General features: G+C 40.4%; 2 protein-coding genes and 1 long non-coding RNA gene across 8 annotated transcripts; 1 reads left to right on the top strand and 2 right to left on the bottom strand.

Moving 5' to 3' along the window:
• The first annotated feature begins 3341 nt into the window (after positions 1 to 3341).
• On the top strand, positions 3342 to 15711 carry ankha (ANKH inorganic pyrophosphate transport regulator a). 2 transcript variants are annotated; one of them, XM_031292798.2, is made up of 12 exons: positions 3342 to 3835; positions 4951 to 5167; positions 5408 to 5526; positions 5810 to 5893; positions 6013 to 6183; positions 6395 to 6529; positions 7253 to 7345; positions 7430 to 7522; positions 11639 to 11768; positions 11877 to 12000; positions 12187 to 12286; positions 14799 to 15711. In XM_031292798.2, the coding sequence occupies exons 1-12, from the start codon at positions 3740 to 3742 to the stop codon at positions 14928 to 14930; spliced, it is 1494 nt and encodes a 497-aa protein (XP_031148658.1). In that variant the 5' UTR covers positions 3342 to 3739; the 3' UTR covers positions 14931 to 15711. The 2 variants fall into 2 exon arrangements, with proteins under 2 accessions (XP_031148658.1, XP_031148659.1); XM_031292799.2 differs by lacking the exon at positions 3342 to 3835 and adding an exon at positions 3956 to 4153.
• LOC118494343 lies at positions 11877 to 14809 on the bottom strand. Its single transcript, XR_004896468.1, has 2 exons — positions 14652 to 14809; positions 11877 to 12310 (listed from the first exon to the last, which is right to left on the bottom strand). It is a non-coding gene; the product is annotated as an uncharacterized LOC118494343 (long non-coding RNA).
• Positions 15712 to 17021: 1310 nt separating the features above from the next.
• On the bottom strand, positions 17022 to 27446 carry LOC116045256 (ubiquitin thioesterase otulin). Of its 5 annotated transcripts, none has more exons than XM_035998075.1 (11): positions 27097 to 27446; positions 26189 to 26432; positions 24574 to 25185; positions 22931 to 23128; positions 22234 to 22578; positions 20903 to 20958; positions 20658 to 20764; positions 20414 to 20554; positions 19618 to 19749; positions 18161 to 18430; positions 17022 to 17572 (listed from the first exon to the last, which is right to left on the bottom strand). In XM_035998075.1, exons 2-11 carry the CDS (start codon positions 26335 to 26337, stop codon positions 17360 to 17362), a joined length of 2223 nt encoding a protein of 740 aa, XP_035853968.1. In that variant the 5' UTR covers positions 26338 to 26432; positions 27097 to 27446; the 3' UTR covers positions 17022 to 17359. The 5 variants fall into 5 exon arrangements, with proteins under 5 accessions (XP_035853968.1, XP_031148654.2, XP_031148655.2 ...); XM_031292794.2 differs by having other exon boundaries at positions 26189 to 26522; positions 27098 to 27446; XM_031292795.2 differs by having other exon boundaries at positions 26189 to 26470; positions 27098 to 27446.
• Positions 27447 to 27449: the final 3 nt, after the last annotated feature.

Genomic DNA, 27449 nt, shown 5'->3' with positions numbered 1-27449 from the left:
CAGCTGCTTTATTTGATTTTAAATTTAAACATTTTGCGGAAGTTGTACAATTCTGTCACAGCAAGGAAGACAAGAGCTTTCCACTCCCTGAAATGCAGCTCATCTGTGTGTTTGAAAGCCATATTTTTCAAACTGCACTTTTCTTTTCACTCATGATTAGATGACACGGGTAGAAAAGTTTTGCATATTATTGTGCAGTGCAATATCATTTAAGAAAAAACTGATCACATTTATATCACTTAATTCACTTTGAGAGACACCATGGGGGCATCTTAACTGATAATGTTTCCAAGCATAAAGGTCGAAACAGAAGCAGAAAGTCCCCACAAGAGCATAAGGATGGGATCTATTGGGACTCTGATAAATCATCAGGTCACACCAGTGCTGAATGAAATATCAAATGATAGTTACGAGGATGAGGTTATAGTGTCCACTTTGTGGAGGGTGGGTATGAGGGTCCCCTAAAAAGCCACTAGAGGGCGTGTTGTGTCACCTGAAAACCTACACATAAAAAAACCTACATAACAAAAAACTGTTATGTATTTTATTTAATTTCATCTAAATTTTAAAATCTAATTTTATTCTATTTTTAGTTTATTTTATTCTGTTTTTATTGCTTGTTGTTTCTAAATGTAATTCTGATGCTTTTCTTGTTAAAGCACTGTGAATTGTCTCTGTGTTTGAAATGTGCTATATAAATAAAACTGCCTTGACTACATTTGTCATCCATCAGTTAGTAAATATAAATCCTACTTATATTACATCACAACAGTAGTGTAGTGTTTCTAGTTTTGCACTGCACAGTTATTTGAAAATGTAACTAATGGCCTAATACCATGTTTTTATTTGAAATTCTTCATTATTTTCAAATACATTTCTTAAAACCAATTAAAAGTATTGTGAAAGTTAACAACTCCCTGCATTTAGATTTCTAATCTCTGGGTAGGCTATACTGTAAATACTTACAGTACTGCAATGTATGTTATGCATGCTAAATGTTTTGCTACCCTGGAACCCCATAAAAAGAGGGTTCCCTACTGCTAAAGAAAACACACACACACACACACACACACACACACACACACACACACACACACACACACACACACACACACACACACACACACACGATAGAATAAATGTTGCAGAGGGTTTTTATGATCCGGGAAACTTTTAAACATGGTCTAAGTCATTGAAAATGAATACTAAACTGAACCTGTTCATGCCAATACCAGTGATCCTGAGTCACCACCTCCTACAGCAACAGCAAGAACAACATTCTGCTGAACTACATGGCATTATTATTGATACATTAAGTCATTTGGGGTCCTGGATGCTCAAACACATTTATACAAGGATACCTGAGCACCACTCCATGCTTTGTTATCCAAAATCACAGCCACAAAATGAGTAGTATATAGTACACACAGTTGGATATACACTGCACTAAACACATTTCTGGACATAAAAACCTGCTAGTCAATGATTGACTTTTAAAAGAAAACCGCAAAGTCCTCTATTATTGAGAACCCCATAAAATAAAGTTAGCAGTAATGCAATCCTTACATGATAAAGGGATTATATTGTAGCTTTAGGATTTAACACACAAAGTGTATGTGCAGGTTTGAGCTTTTTAGTAAACCTCTGTCTTTACAGCTGCAGAGTAAAGGCATGTCTGCCAGTACAAGGCTGTGTCAACTGTTACAATCACAGCAGAAGCTCCCTCAGGCACCGAGCAGACACATAAACAACTTTTGACTAAACATTACTCAGGTTCCAGACTTTACTCAGTTTTTACAACAGAAGCATGTTTCCATTTCACTAAACTGCAAACAGACCATAGTAGCTACCTGTGTGAAAGGGAGACTGTAGAATGACAGGTCTGACATTCATGGCTAAATGAGCATTCTTCAGCATTCTTCTCAGGTTGAAAACTTCAGTAGCCTAAGTAAGATACTGTAAACTGACCTTGAGTCAAGTTTTTTTTAGTCAAACTGTTTCCAAGCTAAGAAATTCACTTTTATGCTCAAACAAAAAAATGCAAATTGAAATGTATATATATCTTTACCAATTAAATCATCCATTCTAACCAATGAAACAAGCTTTTTTTTTCTTTCTGTTGAGCTCCGGAATCAGAAACAGGTTTAATGCCAAGTAAGATTTTTTTTATTTTTTATGTCTTTGCAAGGAATGGTGTGTTGACTTTCCAGGTTGATTAAAAGTCTAAATGACCGAGCTGACATTTTATCACAGAATTTGGTCAAATACATCTTGTGACAGAGAGATGCTTACAGGTAAGGAGAAATGTACCTAATTTCGTTTTACCATGTGCTGATATTTATGTTTATCTACATTGGTTTTTTTTTTCTCAAATTTGATGTGTTGTTAAGTATTTGCAATAACAATCATTAGTTCAGTTCAGTTTATTTTATGAAAGGGGACAGTGCAAATTAATAAAACACATGATTTCCCAATGGGTTAAAAAAAAGCCAGAATTAGCCAAAAGGCTATTTTTCATCTGTAGTCCCCTGCCCTCGATGTTAAAAAAGGCTTTTTAAAATACAAAGAAACAAAAAGGAAGACAACACAAGCAAAACAAAACTTAGCACAAAACATCCCAGAAACAGAAAACAACAAAACAAAGCACAACACAGAACTTAGCACAATACAAGACATAGCACAGAAGCAGAAAGATATACAACAAAGCAAATCAACAGAGTATAAAGAAAAAAGAAAAAGAAAAAAAGATTAGAACAGACAGCCGTTATTGAAATCTCATATTGAAACACATTCTTCTTGCTTTGTCCACCAGGGGTCAGGTTTTCACTAGATATTGCCATATCAGGGCTTGTTTATTCTAAATATAATGTATGCCCTTAAAAGAGGGGTACAATGTAAACAAAACTGTAAAAACTGTATTATGGGACCAAACTATATCTTTCTGTGTGAAGATACATTTGTAACATTTAGGTCTATGAGGGTCTTCGACCATGTAAATCCAGCCCCGCACTGTTTCATTCAATCTTTGTATCAGAATCCAGTTAAATTGTCTCCAATTTTTGGTGGCTTGTAAATAAAAAAATAATACCCCCCCAAAAGGGATGTTAATTCACCATGACATGCCAGTTAAATCAATAGCCTGCCTAGTCAGAACGCCATGTGTTGCTTTAAGGTAAACACGTTATGCAGTCCTGTGTGTACAGGCAGCAATAATAAAAGCGAGGTTTACTTACTGATGATGTCACGGCCGGGATGCCTGGCACACGTGCAGGCAGCAGTTGGTTCCATCCTCGGGGAGGGTCAACAACAACGGGACTGCGTAGCACAGGCGCAGTCAAATGCGTAACGTTAGCTAGAAAACTAATCCAGCCAGTTTCAGATTATTGCTTAAATCCAAACATTTACCGTCGGATACCGTGGGACTCTTCCTCGCTCAAATTCGGCGCTGTTTTGATGTCACCTTGCGTCTCCCCCCACCCCCTTGATGATGATTTGCGAGGAAGATGCGCCTGTCTGAAATTTCCGTTGACCTTCTCCTCAGCTCAGCAGCATCGAAGTATTGTGTGAAGCGCTGCCGCTACAGGAGCGCCACGGCTCCTGCCGCTGCCTCACTTAACCTCCCTTTTCTCGCTAGAAATACAGGTGCTTTGACTGCCTTCTAGCCGCTACTCTTTGATTTCGTTTTTAATCAATCAAGACCGAGGCAGATGCCCCTCGCTCTGTCATCCCGGCTTGTACTATGGTGGATTTTCCATCTCTCAGTCCTTACTGGCCTCTCATCCGCTTTCTGGTGCCTTTGGCGATCACCAATGTTGCCATCGACCTCGGGGAACAGGTAACGTTATCGTTTTTGTTTTGCTAGCTAGCGTTGTTTTTCGCTCAATAATGACAAGCTCAAGACTGTAGCTTTGCCTTTTGCTAACAGCGGCTAACGGTTTTTTATTCCACCGCTGGGATAATGTTTCAGTGTGTCAACCGCTGCTGTTGCTGAGCAGCAGTTTTGAAGCGCCAGAGCACACTGACAGACACCGTTTGTCCGATTTACACTGAATATTTCGAGCCTTATTTTGTTAGTTTAAAGACGCTTGGCTTGTGTTGTAGCTAGAGCTAATTTAGCTGGCAGGCTGAGAGGCACTGTGAAGACATCCATTAGGTTTGTATATACATTATTCAGGAGGAGAGGGAGAGGGAGAGGGAGGCCCTTGTTTATTCTGAGGAGATTTTTTCGTCACTTCTGTCTTTAAATGCATTGGGCTAATGTTACTGCGGATATTATTTATTATCCAACCTGTCCTAGAAAAGCAGCACACTACCTGCCTGTGATTTGTAGATTATATTGTTATATTGTATTAGACCTGTTTGTAGATCATGGCTGATCATGTACACAATTGAAACGCACGCCCTGGCATTTTCTTTAACGTTAGCTGTCATATTTTCCTGCTTGGTCATTTCCTGTCGTTTCTCAGCAATATGACTGGTCTGGTGACTGCCCTCTCCTAATAGCCTTTAAGCAGATAGTGTGAGAGTACCGACAAAAACACATTGTGGCTGGGAGATGTTAGGATTAGCTTATGTAATGTCTCTGTTAGCTGGTATAAATAGCACATAGTCCCGCAAAGTAAAAGGGCAGCTGTAGTAGTGGTTCTGAATGGAAATACTTCTTGGATAAAGCGTTGTGGGTGTTTCCTGTGCAGACATGATGGTACATAATGCTTTGCACTAGTCAAAGGTCTCGTGTTTTATTGTGTCTGTAAAGCACATGCAAGTATTCATTTTAATGCTTGGCTGTTATGGAGTACCATCTGGTCAGAGATAAAGTTAGGCTAAGTCATGGTCATGTGGGCTGGTCACACTGCCATACTGAACTTCTCTTTCCCCCCTCCCTCATGTGCTGTCTCATTCCCCTGACACCTCACCCTCTCCACACCAACCCCACAATATATTTTCCAGGCCCTCAACAGGGGCATAGCCACAGTCAAAGAGGATGCAATTGAAATGCTGGCCAGCTATGGCCTGGCCTACTCCCTGATGAAGTTCTTCACCGGACCCATGAGCGACTTCAAGAATGTGGGTTTGGTGTTTGTCAACAGCAAGACGGACCGGAGGAAGGCTGTGTTCTGCATGGTGACGGCCGGGGTCATCGCGTTCGTCCTTCACATCTTGATAGGTGTGTGTTTAAGGGTTGTTTGTGCACACGGGATAACAAGCTGCGCTTAAACCGCATCCTGTAAAAGTGTGGTTTTTGGTATTTGTGGCAAACCTTAAGTTTTATTATGGTAGCACCCTCTGACAGCTTTCTTTCTGGGGAAGATCACAATCTTCTGCTGCTCAAAACAATAAAAAATAGGGTAGAAATGATCTCCTTAACCTCTACTTACCTGTAGTTTTCTCTTTTTTCCCTCTATAGCTTACACAGATTTAGGATACTACATCATTAATAAGCTCCACCATGTGGACGAATCTGTGGGGCACAAGACAAGAAGGGCGTTCTTATACCTGGCTGCATTTCCTTTGTTGGATGCAATGGTGAGTGTGCAGTATAGCAGGATTATTCTACATTAATAGTCAAGCATTTTGTCATGAAATCATGGATTTAAACACATCTGACCTAGAAATTGCTGGTTTTTAATCTTCTGTCCATGCTGGCTCCAAGTGATAGTGTTTTCCCTGCTTCAAAGTCTAGCTCTCTCCCATTATATATAGCTTGTCATCCAGCTGTGGTTGAAAAAAATGCCCAAAATAGTCTTTGTTTTTAGTTTAAAGCTTGGTGTCTTGGGATAACACTTCTGTCCATTGTTCTGTTTTGAAGGCGTGGATTCATGCAGGGATACTTCTCAAGCACAAGTACAGCGTCATAGTTGGCTCAGCCTCAATATCTGATGTTGTGGCCCAGGTAATGAGATCCATCACTTTTTTTATTTTTTTATTTAATGCAGAAGGCAACAGTTGAATAGTTGGAAGAACGTTTTGTAATTGATTTTTGATGTTTATCTTCACTGTTCTTTCCTGCAGATTGTGTTTGTGGCCATTCTCCTCCACAGTAACCTAGAATGTGTGGAGCCTTTACTTATCCCGATCCTTTCCCTGTATATGGGTGCCTTGGTCCGTTTCACCATTGTCGGTATGGGTTACTACTGTAAAATTCACGACAACATCCCAGACTCCAGTGGACTTGATGTGGGCGTAAGTGCTGCCTTTTTATTGTTAAACTTGTTAGTTATTGTTAAAGTTTTCCCCTGTAAGGAAAAAAAGAAAAATATGTCAGAAATAAATAAGGGGTGTGGACCTGAACTAAAGGGACAATGGAGTTAGTTTAATTTTGTAATAGGTTTTGAAGCTCGTCTTTTTTCTAAAACAAGTGATTTTTTTTTGGTATATGTCTTGATCCCTGCAGGGCGATGCCACTATCAAAAAGATGCTGACTTTCTGGTGGCCCCTGGCCCTCATCCTAGCCACTCAGCGTATCAGCCGACCCATCGTCAACCTCTTTGTGTCTCGCGATCTCAAGGGGACCTCTGATGCCACAGAGGTGTGTATATCAGGAATTTAATTCGCCACAAATATCTGAACTGTTCTTCTAGAAAGCATTTTCCTATCATTCTTTACATTGACTGTCATGTATGATTAGGAATACATCACGTTATGTCATTTGCATTTAATCTGGATGTTATTAATAAAGCTGCCACAAATTACTTGATAGTAATACTAGTATAATTACAGACTGTTGTTCGACATCGGACTTTATAGCTTTTTGAAGCCACTGGACTCATTTTTCCCTCAAGTTATTGCAGATGAAAAGCCAGATGCTAACAAGCTCCATCTGGAGCTTTCTGGCTTACAGCGACCCTAACTACTAGAGACAATACAGAAAGCTGTTTACCAGAATGAACTGGAAATCATTGACAACACTGACTGCCAGTGGTTTAGGTGATTCACCACGTTCATGTGGAACTCAGGGCATAATTGCACTGAGTGAAAACAATCCTACATGGTCCTACTGTTCCTGCGTAAAGCCTGACAATGCCCGTTGTTGTTTGGGACACAATGTCAAGCTCAAGGCTGTTATCCAATCATAAACTTGTGAAAAACTGCACGCCGCTGGGAAAGTGAGAGACACACGTGTTGCTTTCCTGTCTGCTATTGTTAGATACCGGGCGGTCATTCATTTGGCAGTGTGTGCTCCGTGTGGTATTTTGAACATTAAAGTGGTGGCGTGCTGATGACTTATAGCTGCCTGTCTTTGTCATTCCAGGCTGTGGCTGTCCTCACGGCCACATACCCTGTGGGTCATATGCCCTACGGTTGGTTAACCGAACTGAGAGCAGTGTACCCTGCCTTTGACAAGGTAATCCAAACTCCCATTACTAGTGTTTGTTGCAGTGGTAACAGTTTATCGTTTACACCACTAATATTGCTCTCTTATTAACAGAACAATCCCAGCAACAAGATGAACGCTGGCACCCCTGTCACCAAGTCACATATCAAAAAGTTTACATCCTGCTGTGTAGCTCTGTCACTCACGGTAAGATGTTTTTTTTCAGGCACTTTTACTCTCAGAATATAGCATGAATTAGCTCAGAAAGAAGGTGAGGTTAACAGTTTGTTTTAATGGTCTGGGTGGAAACAGTCCTGAATGTCTGGCTGGAATTTTCAAGGAAAAATGAATGCAGTTTGGAGGTGAAACAATGAATCAAATGGCAGAAAATTAATCCGCAACAATTTTGAAAATCGATTCATGGTTTTAGTCCATTATTAAACAAAACTGGCAAACAATTTTTGGCTCTTCTCAGATTTGAGGATTAACATCTGAGTTAAGTGAAAGTCGCAGCCTTTGAGGTTTACTCAAATAAGAAAAACAAAATCCTCTTTTTAAGGCTTGCTGTATTGTAGACACCGTGTTATTCAAACATCTAGACCATCCCTGGTAGTTGATACAGATAGTATGAAGTTCCAGTATTTACTTTCATAAAAGACAGTCCTACACTTGCAGTGTATTTGTGTATGCACATGCTGATAAAAAAAGATTAAAACCCCACCAGCAGGCAGAATGCACCATCTCTGCTATGTTTACCTTTTTCTAATCCTGCTGTACCACAGGTTAAAAAGGTACAGAGTGCAGGTTAGGGTTCACTTCCATGACTGACAGAACCAGTCCAGTGTTGTGCAGAAACAAGTTTGACACCGCTTTTGCAAAGTTTGCCAAAGGCAATTCTCAATGCCAAATTTTTCCACTAAATCATTTCTGAACTCGACTGCTTTCTCCGAAACAATGGCAAAACTCAGGAGTTCTAGAAAAGATCCTACATTTAAGTTATTTATGCCTGTACAGCTGTACGCTAAAGTTCAAAGGGATAGCGGTTCACAGCTTAGATGCATGTCGTACTTTTCCTTAGCCGTCCTGTCGTGGTTTCAGGTTGCAGAGAGAGGGAGACACAGTAGGGTGGGATTTGTGAAGAGGCTAAGGGACTTTTGTTTCCCCCATAACACTCCCACCCAAGCTTTAAGTGCTTAATAAAATAGGCATTCAAGTAAAACATATCAGTTAACACATTCCAAAAGCCCCTCACAGGTGTACTTTTAAGCAATGAGTGCTGCAGCCACACTACGTACGCTGCTACTCAGTGTTTTTGCTTTTCGCAAAAACACTGAATGATCAGGCTTTCTGATCGTATTTGCCTTCTACTTGACATTAAAACAATGAAGTGATCTTCTGTAAAGTAAAAAGGAGTCTTTGTCCCCAGTTAGTTGTTGTAACAGCCCGGATAAGAAAAACAGGAAGTTTGTGGCCAAGGTTGGGTCTTTTAGGAGGAGGAGTAGGAGGAGGAGGAAGAGAGTGGCACACCAGATGTGGAATCCCAGAGCTGTAAACATGTACGGTATGTGAGGGTGTGTGCTCGACACAGCACAACAGGCAGATAGGTATGTTCTGTAGCAGTGTTGTAAAATACAAACTGACAGCCCTCATGTCAGGACTTGTTCTGATTACGCATGAAGGAAGACAACAGAATGAAAAACAGCAGAGGAGGCAGGCGAAAGTATATTTGAGAAAGGAACGGCGTAATGTTCTGTAACAAATAGTTTAATCTTATGAAAACAGACTGTGTTTAGGATGTCAAGGCAGTGGGTGTGGATGTCTCACCTTGTTTAGAGAAACCGTAGCTGATTCAGGGGAGACGGCGGTTTCACTTTAGCTAAACAAATTTGTGATAAAGATAGCTGGTAAGGCGATACCAATAGAAATCTATTCCTATATTTTGGTTTAAGGGATCAAAAACCACATCAATGGCTTTTTTTGCACAATTCATAATTTCCTACTACATGTCTAATTATTTTAGAAGAGTGAGATGGTGAAATGTTTATGGAATTACCCTGGGCAGGTTTTATTTCAGTGTATTCAAAATATTGTAGCGCTTTCATCTTGTACTGTGTGTCATACATTCTCTTAAATTTCTTATTTCTCTTAATTTTCGAAAAAATAAGAGAAGTCAACTCCAGATGCACAAAATGTTCGTAACCATCCAAATCTGCCCTTACCCAGGTGTGCTGAATGATCAAGCCGACTCAAACATAATTTTTTATTAGCATAGGTAACGGCCCCCTAAACACTATATAAGAGCAGATGTTGTGCCGTGTGCAAATGCTCTGGCACATGCCCAAGAATTGGAGAGATGCCACCGAACAGGCTGTAAAAAGAAAAACCTTAGCAGTTGTGAAATCGACGTACTGTTAAACTTAAAGTAAACATGCGATTTTCCAGTAGAAACCCATCTTAAACATAATAATATATATAGAATATAATTTAAATTTGATTATGATATTCATGCATTTTTTTTTATGTTCCTCAAATTATTTTTTTCCTAGCGTTGAACAAACAATTTGAATTTGAAAAATGTTTTCGACCACCACTCGTGAAATTAAGAACACAAAATTAGAAAAAATCCTGGATACGAACAGAAATAAGGACATTTCTTTGTATATTGCTTGCTGCATGAGTCTCAATGTCAACAGCATAAGATACATTCATTATTATTATTTATTTATGCATTTGGCAGATGTTTTTTGTCCATAGTAACATCCAATTTATTCTTAAAGCGATTGAGTTCAAGGTGGTGTTCTATCATCCGTTTTGAGGTAACATTCAGTACGTTTACATGCACACCAATATTCCACTATTATTCCGAATATGACAATATTCCAAATTTGATACAGGTCATGTAAACAGCATATTCCGGTTGGATATTCTGAATAAGGCTTTTTTTCCAAATATAGCATTTTCTGATTAAGATGTGGGATATTCCGGTATTATTCGGGTTTTAGAAGCATTGTTTGGACATGTATACAGCACATTTGGAATATGCGTCTCAATCGGGGTTTTCACCGCAGGTTTATGGTCAGCTCTGTGCGTTGCTATGGTTTCTGTACACAAACCAACCAGCCAACAGTTTGCAAGGCTGAAGACCCGATAAGAAGGAGAAACACAGCTACTTTTAAACATTATCAAAGACTTAGATAGCAACCGGTTTTTGGATATGCGCTATCGCTACGCCGACCTTTTCAAGAAGCTGGCGACAGAGAGCTGGGTGTTATCAGCGTAGCAATGGTAAGAAAAACCATGTGAATGGATAATCAGAGGGAGGGAGGTGGTGTATATTGAGAAGACAAGGGGACCAAGCACAGATCCTTGCGGTACCCCAGTGGAAAGTAAGATGCCTGGTTCAGATATGGTGGACAAGATGATTTGGTGGTTCAGTGTGGCTGAGGCTGCCAACAGAAAGATCCTGCAAGATGAGACCTCAGGGTTTCTATTACTGACCGCAGTAACTTCTAACTAGATTATTCTGACAGAGGAAACCTGAGACTGAGACGTGATGTAGAACTTTACATAGGAAAGGTAGCAGTGAGACCAGCCTGAAGATGGGTTTAGGATTGGCTTTTTCAAAAATATTGCCCAACTGCTGTTGGAGAGTAAATAAAAATACAATACATTTTGACCACAGCTGATTGCATGGTATTCAAATTAGGAATGGTTTTTATAGAGGGGATAATTTGGGTGAATTTCCATCTGTCGTAAATTAGAAAGCCTGTCTCACCTCCTCGCCCAGATGCTCGAGCAGAAAGCATGATTGGTGGAAAGCGCAGCTGTAGTAGTAGTATTTTTTGGAAGTATCCAGGTTTCAGTGTGCCAAAGTGTATAATATGTGACTGGATAGCAAAGACAGGGATTAAATCAGCTTCATCGACAGCGGATTGGCAGTTCCACAGACTTATTTAACAAAATATTCTGGAATAACACCTTTTATGGATCTTAAGGCCCCCAGGTGCTTGTTAGAGAATTATTCATGTTCAGATCAGACAGGTTTAAACTTATGTTTAACACTCCCTAAAGTGCTTATAATACACTAATGGCTTTGAGATGCTTTGGTAATGTTGCACGGGCCTCTGCAACTGCTTCTAGAAACAATATTGTATAGTCATGTGTTTGCTCACTCACGTGTTTTATGTGAGCTTCAAAGGCCCACATTCAATCCGAAACCCCTTGAGTTAATGAACTAATGAAATCTAATGAGGCGTGCTGGGCAACTCTTTTGTGGTGCAGCAAACGCAGAAATTAATTTGCTTTTGTTCATTTTGTGTCCAGCTTTGCTTTGTGGTGTTTTGGACTCCTAACATATCAGAGAAGATCCTGGTTGATGTCATTGGAGTGGAGTATGCTTTCGCTGAGCTGTGTGTGGTCCCGCTCAAAATTTTCTCCTTTTTTCCCGTGCCAGGTAAGACACTAGATTACATGTTTCAGCTGCATTTTCCTTCCTGCCGTGGCTTTAGCCGGGGCGTAGCTCGGACCAGTGGGGTGATGTTTCCACTTTGTGTGTTTGCAGTGACGGTTCGGGCTCATTTGACTGGATGGCTCATGACCCTGAAAAAGACCTTTGTGCTGGCCCCCAGCTCGGTTCTCCGCATCATTGTCCTCATCACCAGTCTAGTTGTGCTGCCTTATATGGGGTAAGTCAACACTTCAGAGAACGTCAGGGTCACAAAGGTCAGCACTGTGACTCAGGCTTACTGTGTTATTTCATATGGTATTGTGCGTTATTCTGGTAAAATGTTCTTCTTTCTTTTTTCCCCTGACAAGATCAAACAGGAGAATGATTTACTTCCACACTTCTAAAATAATCCTTTGTATTTCAGGGTTCACGGGGCCACACTCGGGGTTGGTTCCCTCCTGGCCGGCTTCATAGGAGAGTCGACAATGGTTGCCATAGCAGCATGCTATGTTTATCGACAACAGGTGAGCACACTTGGGTTGAGATCACTGCAAACATGAGTACACACCTTATTCTGTGCTTTCTGCAAAACCCATCAGCAACCATGTTTAACCAGGCGTGTCCTTCACTCCTTCATTATTATGGCTATCCTGTTTAGTTTGAATAGTGATGTAACTGCTGAAACCAAAATGAATACATGCAAGAAAAAATTTAAAACCTTCCATTTAGGACAACTATAATCTACAGTAAGCAGTATGGGTGTGGATGTACTGAGTGTAAAAAACTGGGACAATAACAATCAAATTAGTGAGTCAGCGTTGAAGTGAAAAGTTTGACTACAAAAAAATTTTTCACAAAAAGGTGGAGGATGGGACCTGGAGGTTGTGCCAAACAAATGAAATTGATAACAACTAAGCCTAACTCATCTCATCTCAAAACCTAGCCTGCTTATCTAACAAAGGTGCTTCACAAATGCATGTACAGGGGTGACACTGACCACTAGACCTGGTGTATCTAGGCCAAGTTCAACTGAGTAAAAAATGTACAGGGTACCCCCCAACTAACTTACAGTCCTCAACCTCACACCTCTTTTTTTTTTTACCATGTTCAAAGTTTCACCACAAAGCAACCTAAGCTCAGGCAGCAGGAAGATCAGACAGAGTGAACTCCTCAGGTGCGCTGTTTTGATTGAGGGCCCCGAATGTTAATTGGCCTGGGGCCCATTTCAGGAAGGAGGTTTAACAAACTCTGAGTCTAACCCTGATCTCTGAGTTGATTTACCCTGAGATGGGAAACTGAGTTTTCGGTTCCAGAACGGCTGATTTGAGTTTTTGAGAGGTTCAATCAACAGAGTAGGTTCACTCAGAGTTAAGCGCGTGCACCACCACTAGAAAAAGGCAGCATGAATGGAGCCATAATACTACGATTCACCATGGTAACAACCACAAACAAACTGGTCAGCGGAAATACTCATGCACACATACAGCGATTTTGAACATGTATTTCATTAAAAAAGCAACACAGCGGCTGCTGCAAAAGAGAGAGAATTGGCGTGAGAGAAAATTGCTGCTGGAGTCAATGCGTAACCTCTAATATAGTGTATTAATTTCATATTTAATCATAATTATAATATTACTGGTGAAACGGTATTGAACCTCTAATCTATTTCATTTAGGTGCAATACTGCAGGCGAAAAAGTCCTAGGCCTACTAATCCCATTCTGAAGCTGCAGCACCATCATTAACAGAATTATAATTCATAATCTTTTATTTCAAAGGGTTTACATCATTCACCTGCAATACTGTGGAACTCCTTTTTAATGTCTCTTACTGGTTTGTGTCCAGGGAACACTACAAAAACGTTTAAAACACGTTTCAGAGCGAGTCACTGACGGTGCGCTTTGCTATACAGCGGCTTTACTAATATGCTCTGCATCGCCATGTAAAGAAAACTGCCGTTTGCAAAAAAAAAAAGTAATGTGACACAAATAATGTGCTGGGATGTAAGAGCATGTCCACGATGGGTGACGTTAGTGATATGAGGACGGATACGGTTATGTAGGCTACATAACTGAGACTGGGAAGAAAAACCATACCGCTCAAATGGGTAGGCTAGTATCTGGAAATGAAAATGCATCTATAGTCGGGGCCTCAATATCATCTCCCGACGTATGTTTAACTCCCTGCAAAGTAATACAGCTTCTTCATCAACGGGATCGTCGACAAAAGGAAATGCAACGTTTTGAGAAAAAAAAAACGTTTTATAGTCTGCCTAACACAGAATGTCACAATGACACAAAATGTGCCTGATACAAATTAATGAGGAAATGAAAGAGTGCTGTGTCAGAGGGAGGAGACTGAGAGAAACTCAAGGTTTATTGAAGAAAACCTGCTCCTGACCAGGTTAGGTTCACAGGCTCAGTTACCATAGTAACTGACTCTGAGGTTACCTCTCTTTCTGAAACAGAAAACCCAGTTTCCCTCATCTCAGGGTTAACAAACTCAGAGTTTTCACTAAACCTGCTTTCTGAAACGGACCCCTGCTCAAAACCTAAGGGAACAAATGACATGCATGACTGGGCTGCAAAGGTGGAAAACAATCGTCATTTTAGCACCTGGATGAAAAAAAACAGGGGAGGGGAAGAGAAAGAGAAGCAGGAGTGAAGACAAACGCATACAACAGGCATTTTGCCAGTGCCACCCTGTGTGGCATTTAACACCTAGTTTGAAAAGTACTGTAATCACAGTCAAGTCTTTCAAACTTTCAAATTTGTATTTCCAGTTTGTAATAAGTTAAGCGCTGATAACCAGAAGCATAAGAGGCTATTGGATTCAGGAGGCAATGCATGCCTCTAAATACTTCCATGTTCACGAGGAATGTATTACTCACCCAGGTATACTGTATTCTTCCATCATGAAGCCTCTTAAGTATTAGATTAGCACAATGGTTGTGCTGCAATTTCTGGCAATGCTAGTTCTTCTTTCCCAGTCACCTTTAAAAGATGCTGTGGTTTTTATTTTTGTGCCATCTCTGCAGAAAAATAATGAGATGTCCAATGAGCTGGTGGTGGAGGGCGAGGACTCTGCTCCGATGAGAGAGGTGTGCGCCAGGACTCAGATGGATGCCATCGAGGAGCTCCAGGAGGAGGAGGAGGAGGAACAGGAGTGAACTTTGACTGCAGGTGATGGTAAAGCCGACCTCCATGTGGAACTTTGCTGAAGAAGATACTGCCGAGTGTTACAGTGCTGGAGAGGAGAGAGGACCCGAGTATGGTTTGGTTTCAGAGGTTCTCCCATCAGACTAAACTTTGAATAAGAGTGACGAGGTCTTCTTCACGTCAACCTACACACCATTAAAACGCACACTGTAAAGAAAGCCATGCACCTCCAAGTGTTCATTCATCTGTGTAAATACCGTTTTGTCTTCCGACCTTTTCCTTAGTTTTTATAGTTGCATCATCGCATCAGCTGGTGTAATGACCACTTTCATGTGTTTACTGGTAAACAAGGGAAAACAACACAGGAGAACTTTTCCTCCTCAGCAGCAAGAATGAAACTGTCGAGTGGTAGTGGAGTTGCCAAAATACAGAGTTCATTATTTTATGTTATTTTATCAAGATTAGGCGGCAAAGGCCTTGCTTGAATTCAAATATAGAAATGTTGTGGGACTTGTTGGGTTGTGCAATCGTATTTTACATACAACGGTGTACAGATTGTTTTATATAGGTAATGCAATGTGTATATTTAATAGCCCAGAGGGGTCAGGAATCCCTCGTTATATCATTGCTTGTGTTACAGAATACAATTATGATTGTTCACTTTTCATGCAGTCTGGGAGTCCATCTACTTTTGTTTTGCCAAACATTTTCCTGGTAGTATTCAGGCTGTCGTACGTATTGTATATACTGTATAGGCATTCTTATTTGGCAAATAAATTGCTTTATTACTAACCCTCGTCTTTTGTTGACATTGGCTCAGGTCAGGTCCCTCAGACCCCACTGCTGTATGCGTAAAATTATAGTAATTGCAAAATCAACCATTTTTTCCCCTTGAAATACTTGTAAAAATATTGTGTCTCTTTGACAAAAACATAGTTTTGCACATTTGATGGTGACAAAATACAGAAATGACCATAAAGCATGTTATTACACCAAATAAGGAAATATTATATGGGCTATGCATGAACAAATTTCTTTTGTCTGTCAATGACTTTTTGGCAAACAAAACTAATGTACAGTATGTTATCCTACACAGTGACGTTACTTATAGGTTTATATACTATATATATTATAGACCTCTTACTAAAATAGTCCAGACAGACTTATTTTGGAGGGGTAGTGCTGCTAAAAAAAAAAGTACAGTCCACACCAATCACACATCAGAAAATCCATTGTATTCAACCATGTTTTACAGATGGAGTCTATGAGACCCCAAATAGACGTAATGTGTCATTTTCTGTATCTTCTGAAATGTCAGTTCTCATAAAATTTGGAAAAGCTACAACAAAAGAAAAGAGACTTTTAGAAAAATTGTACTTTCATTTTATCTAAAAGCCATCCAAAAATCTGACGGAGAAAGAACATTCCTGCAAATGGCATAATCAATGTTTTACTGTTAATGTACCACCTTAAACTGCTCTGGAATTAGGGCAAGAAAATTGCCTCTTATCACTAATAACTAACATTCATTCTTATTGTGCATTATTTCTAAGGCAACATGGAGGACCAAGCGAGCATTTACTACTGAATCCAGTCGCTGGTGGTTGGGACTGTTGCCAGTATTTGCAGCAACATTGGCATGTTTTTCCACTCAGAACAGCTTGGTTAAAGGCAACATCTTTTACACTTAGACACACACAGACACACACAGACACACACACACACACTTTCTTGACTAAATGAAACAGAATAAATTAATACACAAATTAAAGTGCCCAAATTCCAGTGTAAACACCAACCTTTATGTTGGCAGCTCCATTGTGTTTTGATCAGGATTTTAAAGAGAAAAATGTAAAACAAAAGGAGGTTGCTGAGAAAATCTGGGCATTTTTCCTCCCTGCCTTAAAGTCAAAATGACACCCTGCAAACTAATTAGGACTTAACTGAGATGACCCCGCAATATCAGATGCACATATATGTACATGTACTCAAATTGAAAACTCTGTATACAGTACAGTGTGTACAACAGTGTGTAAACCACATCTTGTACAGGGTCTCAAATCAGCATTTTTTTTTTTTTTTTTTTTTTTTTTTTTTTAAAAAAAGGAATAGTTTGACATTTTGGGAAATATGCTTTTTTGCTTTCTTGCCGTGAGTTAGATCGATTCGACTCTGAAGTCTAAATATGAAGCTACAGCAAGCACCCGGTTAGCTTAGCTTAGCACAAAGACTGGAAACATTCCTTCAGACAGAGCCAGGTTAGCTCTTTCCCCGTTTTGCAGTCTTTGTGCTAAGTTAACCAGTGTCTCGTCTAACGCTCAGCAAGAAAGCAAATATCCCAAAATGTCAAACTATTCCTTCAATTGCTGTAAATCTATTCACCTTGATCGACCTGAGGAGTGTTTTGTGTGTATGGCAGGAGACTTCTCTGCAGTGGCAATCAACTCGAGTTGAGCTGCTTGTGTAGTTCTTCTGCAGCTTCTACAACTGGCACATTGTAGTGGCGGTCATCCTCTGTGACGAGGCACACGGATGGCCAGTCGTCCTTATGGTCGTCTGGGAAGTAGGTGATAAACTCCTCTGTGTCAGCCTTGTACAGTCTGTAAACTTGAATGGTGCACTGCAAGGCGTAGCCCAGCAGAAACATCTCCACCTGTACAAACGGCACAAAGCAGGGAGATAATTGCACGGTTACAGAGGAGGCCTGATCAAAATGCATACTTTTCAAAGAGCACAATGTTTAATCAGCTGTTCAAGCACATTATATGTATGGGTGGGGTTTCTTTATGAAAAGAGGGCCTGTGAAAGCTTTAATCAGAGTGAAAATAACAATTCACTCAGTGGCCTATCCTTCCTGAAGCCTCCTCATCCCTGAGGCTGATGAAGTAGAGAAATTACAGCTCAACATTACAAGTGCAGGCATGTTTTACTGTTCAGTTCTCAGATTATGAGGGTTACACGCTCCAATCCCATGACATCCAACAATAGTTGTTTCGTAAGTTACCAAGCGTGACAACAGTTTATTCAGCAGAAGTTTATTGCTGGATTCAAAAGGGAAGGAAAATCCCAGCAACTAGTTTCTAGCAAGTGTTGTTTACCATAAAAAAGGTTCACGTAAATGCTCCCTACCTGCTGGAAAACGACTCTATGTAGCCAGTACAACATGTCTTTAAAACGCCTGTTTAAGTGAGTCTGTGGTTGGCTGGTCAACAAATAAAAAGCAGCCCAGGGTTTCTCCTACCTGCTCCAGCCCGGCGCTGAGGCCCACGTGGCTGAGGTGGTTGGAGAGGAAGGAGCGCGGGCAGTCAGATGAGTCCCGAGCAAACAGCAGCCAGCAGAAGAGCGGGATGTCTCTGCCGCCCAGCATGCAGCTGTGCAGCTCCACCGCTCTGCCCAGCATCAGCAGCTTGAGCGCCTCCAGCAGCCCCAGCTCCTCTTCTCCTCCCTGAAACACTCGCTCGCAAAGCTGCTGCCGCTCCACAGCGGAGGAGCAGTCCACTGCTGCCTGCCACTGGAAACAAATCAATGAAATGAATCAATAACTATTTTGACGAGCACGTAATCATTGAAGTCATTTATCAAGTATAAATTGCTAACATTTGCTGCAGTTTTCTGTTTGCTTTCACTTTAAACTGTTATTTTCAGACAGTCCTTACTGAAGGGCTATTGGATTTCCATTTTCCCCATTCTTTGCATATACAGTGTCTTCAGGAAGTAGTCAGACCCCTTCATTTTTTGCACTTTATTGTGCGGTAATGTGATTTTAAATGGAAAAAAATTATAATTTTTGCCCATTAATCTACACCGAAAAAGACAAAGTGAAAACCTTATTTTTTAGACATTTTTGCAAATGTATTAAAAATAAAAAGCTGAAATCTCATCGACCCGTTGTTGTGAACTTTAAATCGTGGTCAGGTGCATCCTGTCTAGAGTGTCTAGAACTTGATTGGAGTCGAGCTGTGGTAAACTGAATAGATTGGAGATCATTTAGAAAGGCACACACCTGTGTATATACGGCCCCAGGATTCACACTGCATGTCAGGGCAAAATAATCCATTTAAAATGACATCTACAACACAAAGTGTTAAAAAAGTGAAGGGGTCTGAATACTTTCTGAAACCACTGTTAGTGCATATAAAATAATATTTGTGGAACCAGCACAAGCCAGAGTAACACAACACAGAGTATATTCCACGTGCAATTGTATAGAATCCATAATGTCGGACACCAAACCAGCACACAGATACCTCTCATGAAGCAAAAGAGGTCTGACTTTTAAAAAAAAAAAAAAAAAAAAAACGTGTGCAGTAAACACCAGAATTCCTCACAAGGTACCAGTGGCAGTGACTCACTATAAATCCTGCTTAGGGCCTTATACGGTTATAGTAAAGAGGCACTGTGGTTTTAACAGTTGAAACAACAGTTTATTTGAGGCTGATCATGGATCATCTATCCCTCGAAATCCTTTAGAGCATTACTAGGCTGTGTGCTAAATGACACAAAAGACAGAGCAGTGCAGCATTTAGAAGACTACCTCCATTTACATATGGTACCAATTACATCTAAAAGCTCTGTGGATGAATATCAATACCCTCAGTGTCCACTGATGGCATACAAATAGTGCTGTGGTTTACTTGCTCTGTCTTTGAAATACTTTCTCACTGTATGCATGTTTCTGAACAGATTTGCAACCAGTACCGTATTTCGAAGAAGCTCCATGTAGCCTTTCAGCTGCACGGTGGCATCTCCTGTCCCATCTCCCTGCAGGCATTCTCCACGAAATGTCCACTGACTTATCAGACCTTCCTGAGCCTCAAGTTGCTTCAGAAGCTGTAATTAAAATGCTAAGATGAGATTTCAGCTGTGTTCAAATGAGCTGAAGCACTGGCAGTATTAAAACATAAACATTAAAAAAAGGTTATCAGACTTGGATTTTTGTTTTGTGGCTTTTCTGTATTTTTTGTGCTGTAATGGTCATGTGTAATTACCAGTTTGCAAAACCCCAGCCCTGAACAGCGAAAACGTAGCTAGGCATGACAGGGCTGTCGAGCTAATGTTCAAGAGCCGTTTAAAGAGTTTGGAGGATGATGTCCTTTTTGAAGTCTTTCCACAACCAAAAACACAACAGCAAACGTGTAAGGAATTAATTAAACATTGTGTTAATTGGCTCTAAGGGAAGCTGAATTCTTACCCTGGCTAACTAGCTTACTACCTACTGTACTGTTTATTTTTGCCTGGGACATAAGTCTGTCTTTTAACACAATATATTGTCAATGTATTTAGTCATCAGGACTCTCACTGTAAAGTCAACTAGAAACAAAGTCAACAATAGACCACGTATTTAAATCATAGGGCTAGCTAGCTGACGTTAGCTTTATTGACTTACACTACCTAACTGCTATGGGTGTCCGGAAACGGAAAGCTTGACATGCATAGCAACATTAACTAAGGGGCATGGGCCTTAGCCAACAGTCAACTGATATCATCTCGTTACCATATTATTGTCCTCCTGCAGCCATGCAGGCAGCTGGGTGCTGTGGGAGAGCACCTGGAACAGCGTGGCTCTGAGGGCACAGTAGTTGTCCCCCCTGACTCTCCTCACGCTGCCAAACCTCTGGGACATCTCTTTATAACCCTGCAGCAGCAGTCCGGAACACAACAGGAAGTCTTTTAGCCAGTCACGAGAAAAACAACAACAACAAAAACTGACTTTAATGTGAAACATTACAGACACCGACCTTTCTAATGAGAACACTTTTGGCAGTATTTCCTTTCCACTCTCTCTCACTGTAAAACAGAATATCCACCGCCGGGGCCAAACTGCATCTGTCCTCCACCTTTACAACTGAGAAAGACCAAGGAAAGTAAGAGGAAATTATGGACAAAACAAAATGACCATTGTTTATATTTTACAAAACAAAAGTTGTTGTTTGAAATCTCTGATGCAATTTCAGTACATAGATGTGTGATTGTGTGTACTAACGCGTAGTTTCTGGTGACGCTGACAGCTCCTCAGCTCCTCTGTACAGGTCTTCTTCACTAAAAAGGAATAAGACACTTACTCTATAAGAATAATCCCTAATGCATAAGGCTGGCTTTTTCTTATTGTCAACAAGTCAAAAGACCAAAACCAACAACATTTTTGTGTATACAAAGCCTGATATATCTTAATTCTCTGTGCTGTAGAGGTCCATTGTGGTCCCAAAACTATTAAAAACACATCAATAATCCACACTGTTGCACTGGATGACGTGTTCCTTCATTTCAATGAACATGGGCACTGTTGTTTATTTTGAGTTAATCCCACAAACACCATCCTGCTGCTGTAAATACTCACTAGAGCACCAAATTGGTATTATTCCGCAGCTGAAAATAGTCCTCACTAAATACACTATTGACTCCTTTAAGAGTAACGTTTTCTAAAAACCATAGTGCTTACATATTTTAAGAAATGACTTGGCCTTTTAAAAAAAAGAAAAAATATATTGCATGTTTGTAGCCCATGTTTGAAGAGTTACGTCTCCAGTAGGAACAAATGAGCTGAGTGCCACAAGTGCGTAAATTGGTGGTTTTAGTCCTTTTATGGAATATGCTGACAATAAAAAATATATACAGAAAAACAACCTTATCCTTTTAACTCAAAACACAAACAAAAAAAATATTCTATTGCTATTCCCTAATCCTTTTCATGTTTTTCCAAACCATGACAATAAACACCAAAAGGTCTACATCATGTTTTTGTACAAATTACTTTGTGGCGTACCAGTATGCACGCACAGAAATTAAAACCAATATCACATTCACTTTTTTTAACGATGTCTCTGGGGATGAGGTGTAAGATCTTTCAAAGTTGAAGACTGAACACGTGGTACTGAGAGTCTACACTGCCACACCGTGTCCCACTTCAATTCATTTCAATTTTATTTATAGTATCAAATCATAACAAGAGTTATCTCAAGACACTTTACAGATAGAGTAGGTCTAGACTACACTCTATAATTTACAAAGACCCAAAAATTCCAGTAATTCCCCCAAGAGCAAGTATTTAGTGTGACTGTGGCGAGGAAACTAATGGAACTATGACTAGAAATAGTAGTTGTAGTAGTTCATTGCGTAGCAGGGCACTGCAGGGTGTTACAGGGTGGAGCAGGGCGTTACAGGGTGGAGCAGTGCACTGCAGGGCATAACATCCTGTTTCACAATTCCAAAATCATTATTTCACTCTGACTTAATCTTTCAATGGATAAAACCCCTAACACATAATGTGATGTTTACTCTATAAAGCCACTACAAAAAAAAAAGACCATTACAAACCTGCTCCCCAGGCCATCTTCAACAGAGTCTTCCTTCTCTGTGACAGGTATCTCATCAGCCTTTACATCGGTGGATGTGCTCCTTGCCAGCTGCTCCTTTTTTCCAGTTACCTCCTGAATCTCAGAATCTTTCCCAGCCAGAGCCTCGGCCTCCATGGGAGCCTTCTCCGCCTCCTTCCTAATCTCATCGTCGTCCTTCGCGTTGGGAACATCTCTATCTTTCTCCTGTCCTTTAGGCATCATTTCCTCTCCAATAACCTGTTCGATGTTCTCCAAGGAAGTGACCTCCTTTGAGCTCGTAGCTGTACAACCAAAATCTGGCTGTGCATCCTGATCAGACTTTGAGCTGGAGAGAATATACATATTTGGTTCTTTCCCTGCTTTATATGTATGAATCAAACATTTACTATTGATGTCAAACTCATATTATTGAAGTATTAAATGTGCCACCTAAAGGACATTGACTATCATGAAACATATTCAGTTATACATATATTGTGGAAAAAAAGAATATAAGAAAAAATGAGAAAGAACAGAAAAACAGGGATGTGCAACAGACAATCATTTTGCTAAATCAACCAGCTGTGGTGTGTATACGCCCCCTACTGGTCATAGGGAGGCTCTGGGGAAAAAAACTAGTACACAGTTTATGTAAACAAGCATCTTGTTTTGATATCACAAACTCTGAACCTACTGACCTCTGGCTGGCGTCTGCCGGGGCTGTGGGTTCTGGCTCCCTGACACAGTCGGCGGAGTCTCGTTCCTCACCACAGTGGTCGAGTCCCGCGGGCTCTGATTCAGGAGAAGACTCACAGACATCATGAATTTGTACGACTTCAGGACCGGCCTCCTTGCACACTGAAGAACTCCCTTTCTCTGAATCCTCTGTCACAGCACTAAACACAGAACGACAAAAAAAGATATTACGAAAAAGATATTGATTACAATATAGCAGGGACTCAGTCTGCTAATGCACACCACTCATTGTACAGGTTGTGTGATATGAATAGAATGTTTTATCACGGCATATTTTTATATTATAATTTCTGTTTTGCCCAGTGTATTTAATACTTGACAAATACAGGTACTTCGTCACACTGCTCATGGATTTTGCAACACTGCCCTCAATGGCCTAATACAACCATAGATATCAAGGTGTTAATGATTAAAGGGACGGTAAGCTTCGCTACAGAAAACAAGTGCAAAATAAACACCTATCGGCGTATGATATACCAGTTTACACTGGGTGACATAAAAATACTGTTCATTGTCCAGAAGACCTTCCAGTATAAATATACTCCATGGTATTTTTTGAGGTCATGAAATATCACATGATAGGTTGTCTGTCTAGTTCAGGTTAAACAAAAGAGTAAATATCGCTTCTCTGACTTGTTTTATTTGAACATGTTTAAGTGTTAAAGAGATAAAATTATCAAATAATTCACCAGAAAAAGAGAGGAAAGTCTGATAAAATATTCCTACTTTTTGGGTAGTAGAAATGTTTTTTCTGCTTTCCTATAACTTTTAAATCATTCCTCCAACGCCTCATACTCAACCTTATACATTACATTACATTAGCTGGCGCTTCTATCCAAAGCAAGAATCACGCGACTACTTAAAATGATCAAATAAGCTTGCTACCAAACTACCATATTTGGAAGCACTGGCAGGGTTTTTCCTGGCTCAGAATGGGCCAAGCACGGCAGTAAGCATGATCGGTCCGCTTACAGTAAATGAGTATTGAATATGTGTTACCCTATTTGACAGAAATGTATGCATTTTCCTGTTATTTCTGACAATTTGATAAACAAAGATGTATATTTTGCTTGAGTAAATAAAACCGCAATTCACAAAACTGGTTAAAAAAATGTGTAAATAAATCACCGGGAGTCTGGTACAGACTCTGGAGCTAAAACTGAGATTAGCTCTCATATTCAAGTTTATGTTCTGCTTGTTGAAAGGTTGTTTGGTAAATTGCTCTTAAACATATTTAGAGAGCATTTGAATTGCTATTTTTATTCTGAATTCTTGTCATTTTGGTGCTGGCGATTTTCCTAAGGGGCTGGCTAAAAAACCTCGTTGGGGGCGTGCCAAAAATTCCTCTATGCAGGAAAAACACTGCACTGGTCTATAGTTGTCAGATTTAGCATTTGCTTTACAGTATATATTTTTTTATTTAGACAAAATATGGAAATGCAAACTGAATGATATATGAGCAAAATGAATGTGAATGTATTGCTCAGCCCTAATTCCAATCCAATTCAACCTCATGGTATGTTGCATATTTCTACATCCAAAACAGCAACAGAAACTTTACAGTTTGACTTGCCATGTGACTCACCAGCTCGGAGACTCTTTGCCGTTCTCCTGACTGACCCCAGAGATGGACGACACCTGACAAGCTGCTGCAGTGAGCGGAGTATTTGGCACAGATAACACTTTGTTCTTTTGAGAAGACTCCCCTGATGGCACGGCTACAGCGTTTTCAATAGTGACTTTGGAGCCCGCTTCTTCATCGTTATCATGAGTAGTGTCCAACGTATTGTGCTCTCTTGTTGTGTTTGTCTCAGTATGGTTTTCAGGGCAAACAGCCCCTGCTGTTAGAGAGCTGCTGTCAGGGATTTTGCCCCGCGCTGAGGCTGGGTTTTCTTCTTCTGACGCCTCATTTCTAAAAGCCTCCCAAACAGCTGTGGTGTGTTCTTTCGAAGTGCACTGCGGGGGCTCAGCTTGTCCACTGAACGTAGGACGGTCATTCACATCTTTATCTTGTGCTCTGGTGGAGTTTTCTTTGAGTTTAGACTTTTTGCTGGAAGAAGGCGTTGCCGTTTGTAAGACCTCATTCTGCAAGGGCCCATTCTCTTGAACGTTATTAGGCTCCATCTCTGCAACCTCAGGACTCTGCTTCACCTGCACAGCCTCCTCCACCTTTATACTGGCCTCTTCAGGCACTTTCCTGAGTGACATAACACAGACAGGACAAGCAATGTCATACCATACAACAAAAATCCTTCAAACCCACACTTGTTGCAGCTTTGATATCTTGAGTATAACAGCCTTTTCGTGAACAGGAACAACCCAGAGTAGATATGTGATCCCAGATAACATTTTGCAGCACGATGTTTCAAGATTCTTTCTGCAATATAGGAAATCTGTAATCACTCATCTTTATGCATTACCTCTGCGCTAACCACTAGTGTGCGAAATGACAAAGAAGCCCTTTAAGACCTGGAAGTCCCCTAGCCCTATTTGAGACCACAGCAGCACTCCAAGTTGATTTGGTCACATAACACACCCTACACAAATCTTAGGGGGAAAACCTAAATGCTAACCAGCAGCGAGTCATATGTTTACAGGAAAATGTATGATCTCACTTTGTCTACTTCCTGTCCAAAAAGATAAAAAGTCGGTCCGAGTCAAAACCAACATTTAAATACAGACAGCACGCAAACTTATTTAACTCTCTCGAGATGGCACTAACCGATATATGAGGTCTTTTATTCCATCGGTTACTGGACTTATCAAACAAAATGTGGTTTGGTCTGTTAGCAGCTGTGGATGCAACAGACTGTCCTTCTGGCTTCTTTTTGTGGCAATTTTCTCAAAGTGGGTTTGGCGAGAAGTGACAATGCCAGCAGTGACAGTGTGTATTGTTTTGTATCAATTGATTTTATTCACTGCAGTATTGTTCTGTATTTGTTGGCTTCTGTCTGTGAGCAAAATTGCCCCTCTGGGACATTAAATGTTTACATCTCTGGGATCATGAAAATATCATAAATAATGATGATGTAACCCGCTACAGAATAACAGGTATAAAATAACTTTTTAAATTTTCCCGGTGAAGTTTGCATAAGTAAAAATGATGTCACCAAATCATATAGTGGCATACATAAATAATTAGGCTGGGGGGGGTCACCAAACACCAAAAAAGGGAGCTATTACTGCAATAGTTATCTCACCTGATGTCATCATCTTTTTCAGGACCACAGTTGCCCACCACAAGTGTTTCACCTGTAGACACCGTGGCCTTCGGGTCATCTTTCAGCAAACCACTTCTTTCCTCCGCACTGCCACAGGGACTCTCAGGGCGACAGCAACAGTTCCCCATCTGCTCGCTCCCTCTTCTTGGGAGATCAGACAGGTTGTAGGCTGAAAGGTGACCTCGTCCTAAACAACAACCAGCGACCGGATGAGTCGCTGAAGGATTTCAGGAGTCCATGATGATGAGGGTCAAGCTGCTGCTAAAGCCAGGAAGCAACCATGTTTATGTCTTGTTTGTTATACAGTTGATACCTAAAAGCACAATGTGCAACATCAATGAAAAGAAAACACTCCTCCCTGTGTAATATAACATGTTACAATGATTCATGTGACCCATCACATTCTGTAACTTGAATTTTTGCTATGTTGCCAACGCAACATTTTTTTCTAAATCACATACTGTATTATGATATTTGTCACCAACAATGGTGATAGAGTGGATACTCTCTCTGTATCTAAATATTATGTGGTCACATTTATTTGATTGACATCTACCAACATTTCTGACCCTATCTAAATACTAAGAGGTCACAATTTGTGGTAACACCTACTGAAATACAATATCTAAAACACGTTTGCAGTGGCATTATAACGGAAATTGTAATTCGGGTCACATAATTAGGTGTAACACCTGCTACTGTTAAGCATTTAGTATAAAATAAAAAAGCTTAAATCTTAACTAACGTTACACCCTGTTACACAAATTACACAAAAAACGTTACACTATGTCAATACAATAACGTTAAGGAAGTAACGACAATGACAGCACATTTCACACTGCACATTCAGCTGTCACTCCCATATTAACAATGACAAAAAAAACATACCTCGATTGAGTCAATTTAGAGACAAACTCCGAAAGCTTGCAACCATGTAGCGCATATTCCAGTTTCACTTTTGGTTAGCTGGAAAACAAGCTTAAGTTAGCTAGCCAGCTAGCTGAGGTAAACTTAAAATATAAACATGCGCTACTAAATACCGATCGCCGCTCATGAGAATCACTGCTACTGCTGCTGCGCTGGTTACCTTCTACAATCACTAAACCAGTATCGTTTAATGCGTTACATTTCATAAATAACGGGTATTTACTGGATTTTATGCGGAACATATGTCGGTACGGACCTCTAGCATAGCCGGAGCAGCAGGTCACGGCTCGGTCCGAGCGCATGACGTCATACT

The sequence above is a fragment of the Sander lucioperca genome, chromosome 23 (assembly GCF_008315115.2).
Source record: "Sander lucioperca isolate FBNREF2018 chromosome 23, SLUC_FBN_1.2, whole genome shotgun sequence".
Classification (NCBI taxonomy): Eukaryota; Metazoa; Chordata; class Actinopteri; order Perciformes; family Percidae; genus Sander; species Sander lucioperca.
The sequence above is the reverse complement of the archived record's forward strand: the minus strand, read 5'-3'. Positions and strand labels throughout refer to the sequence as shown.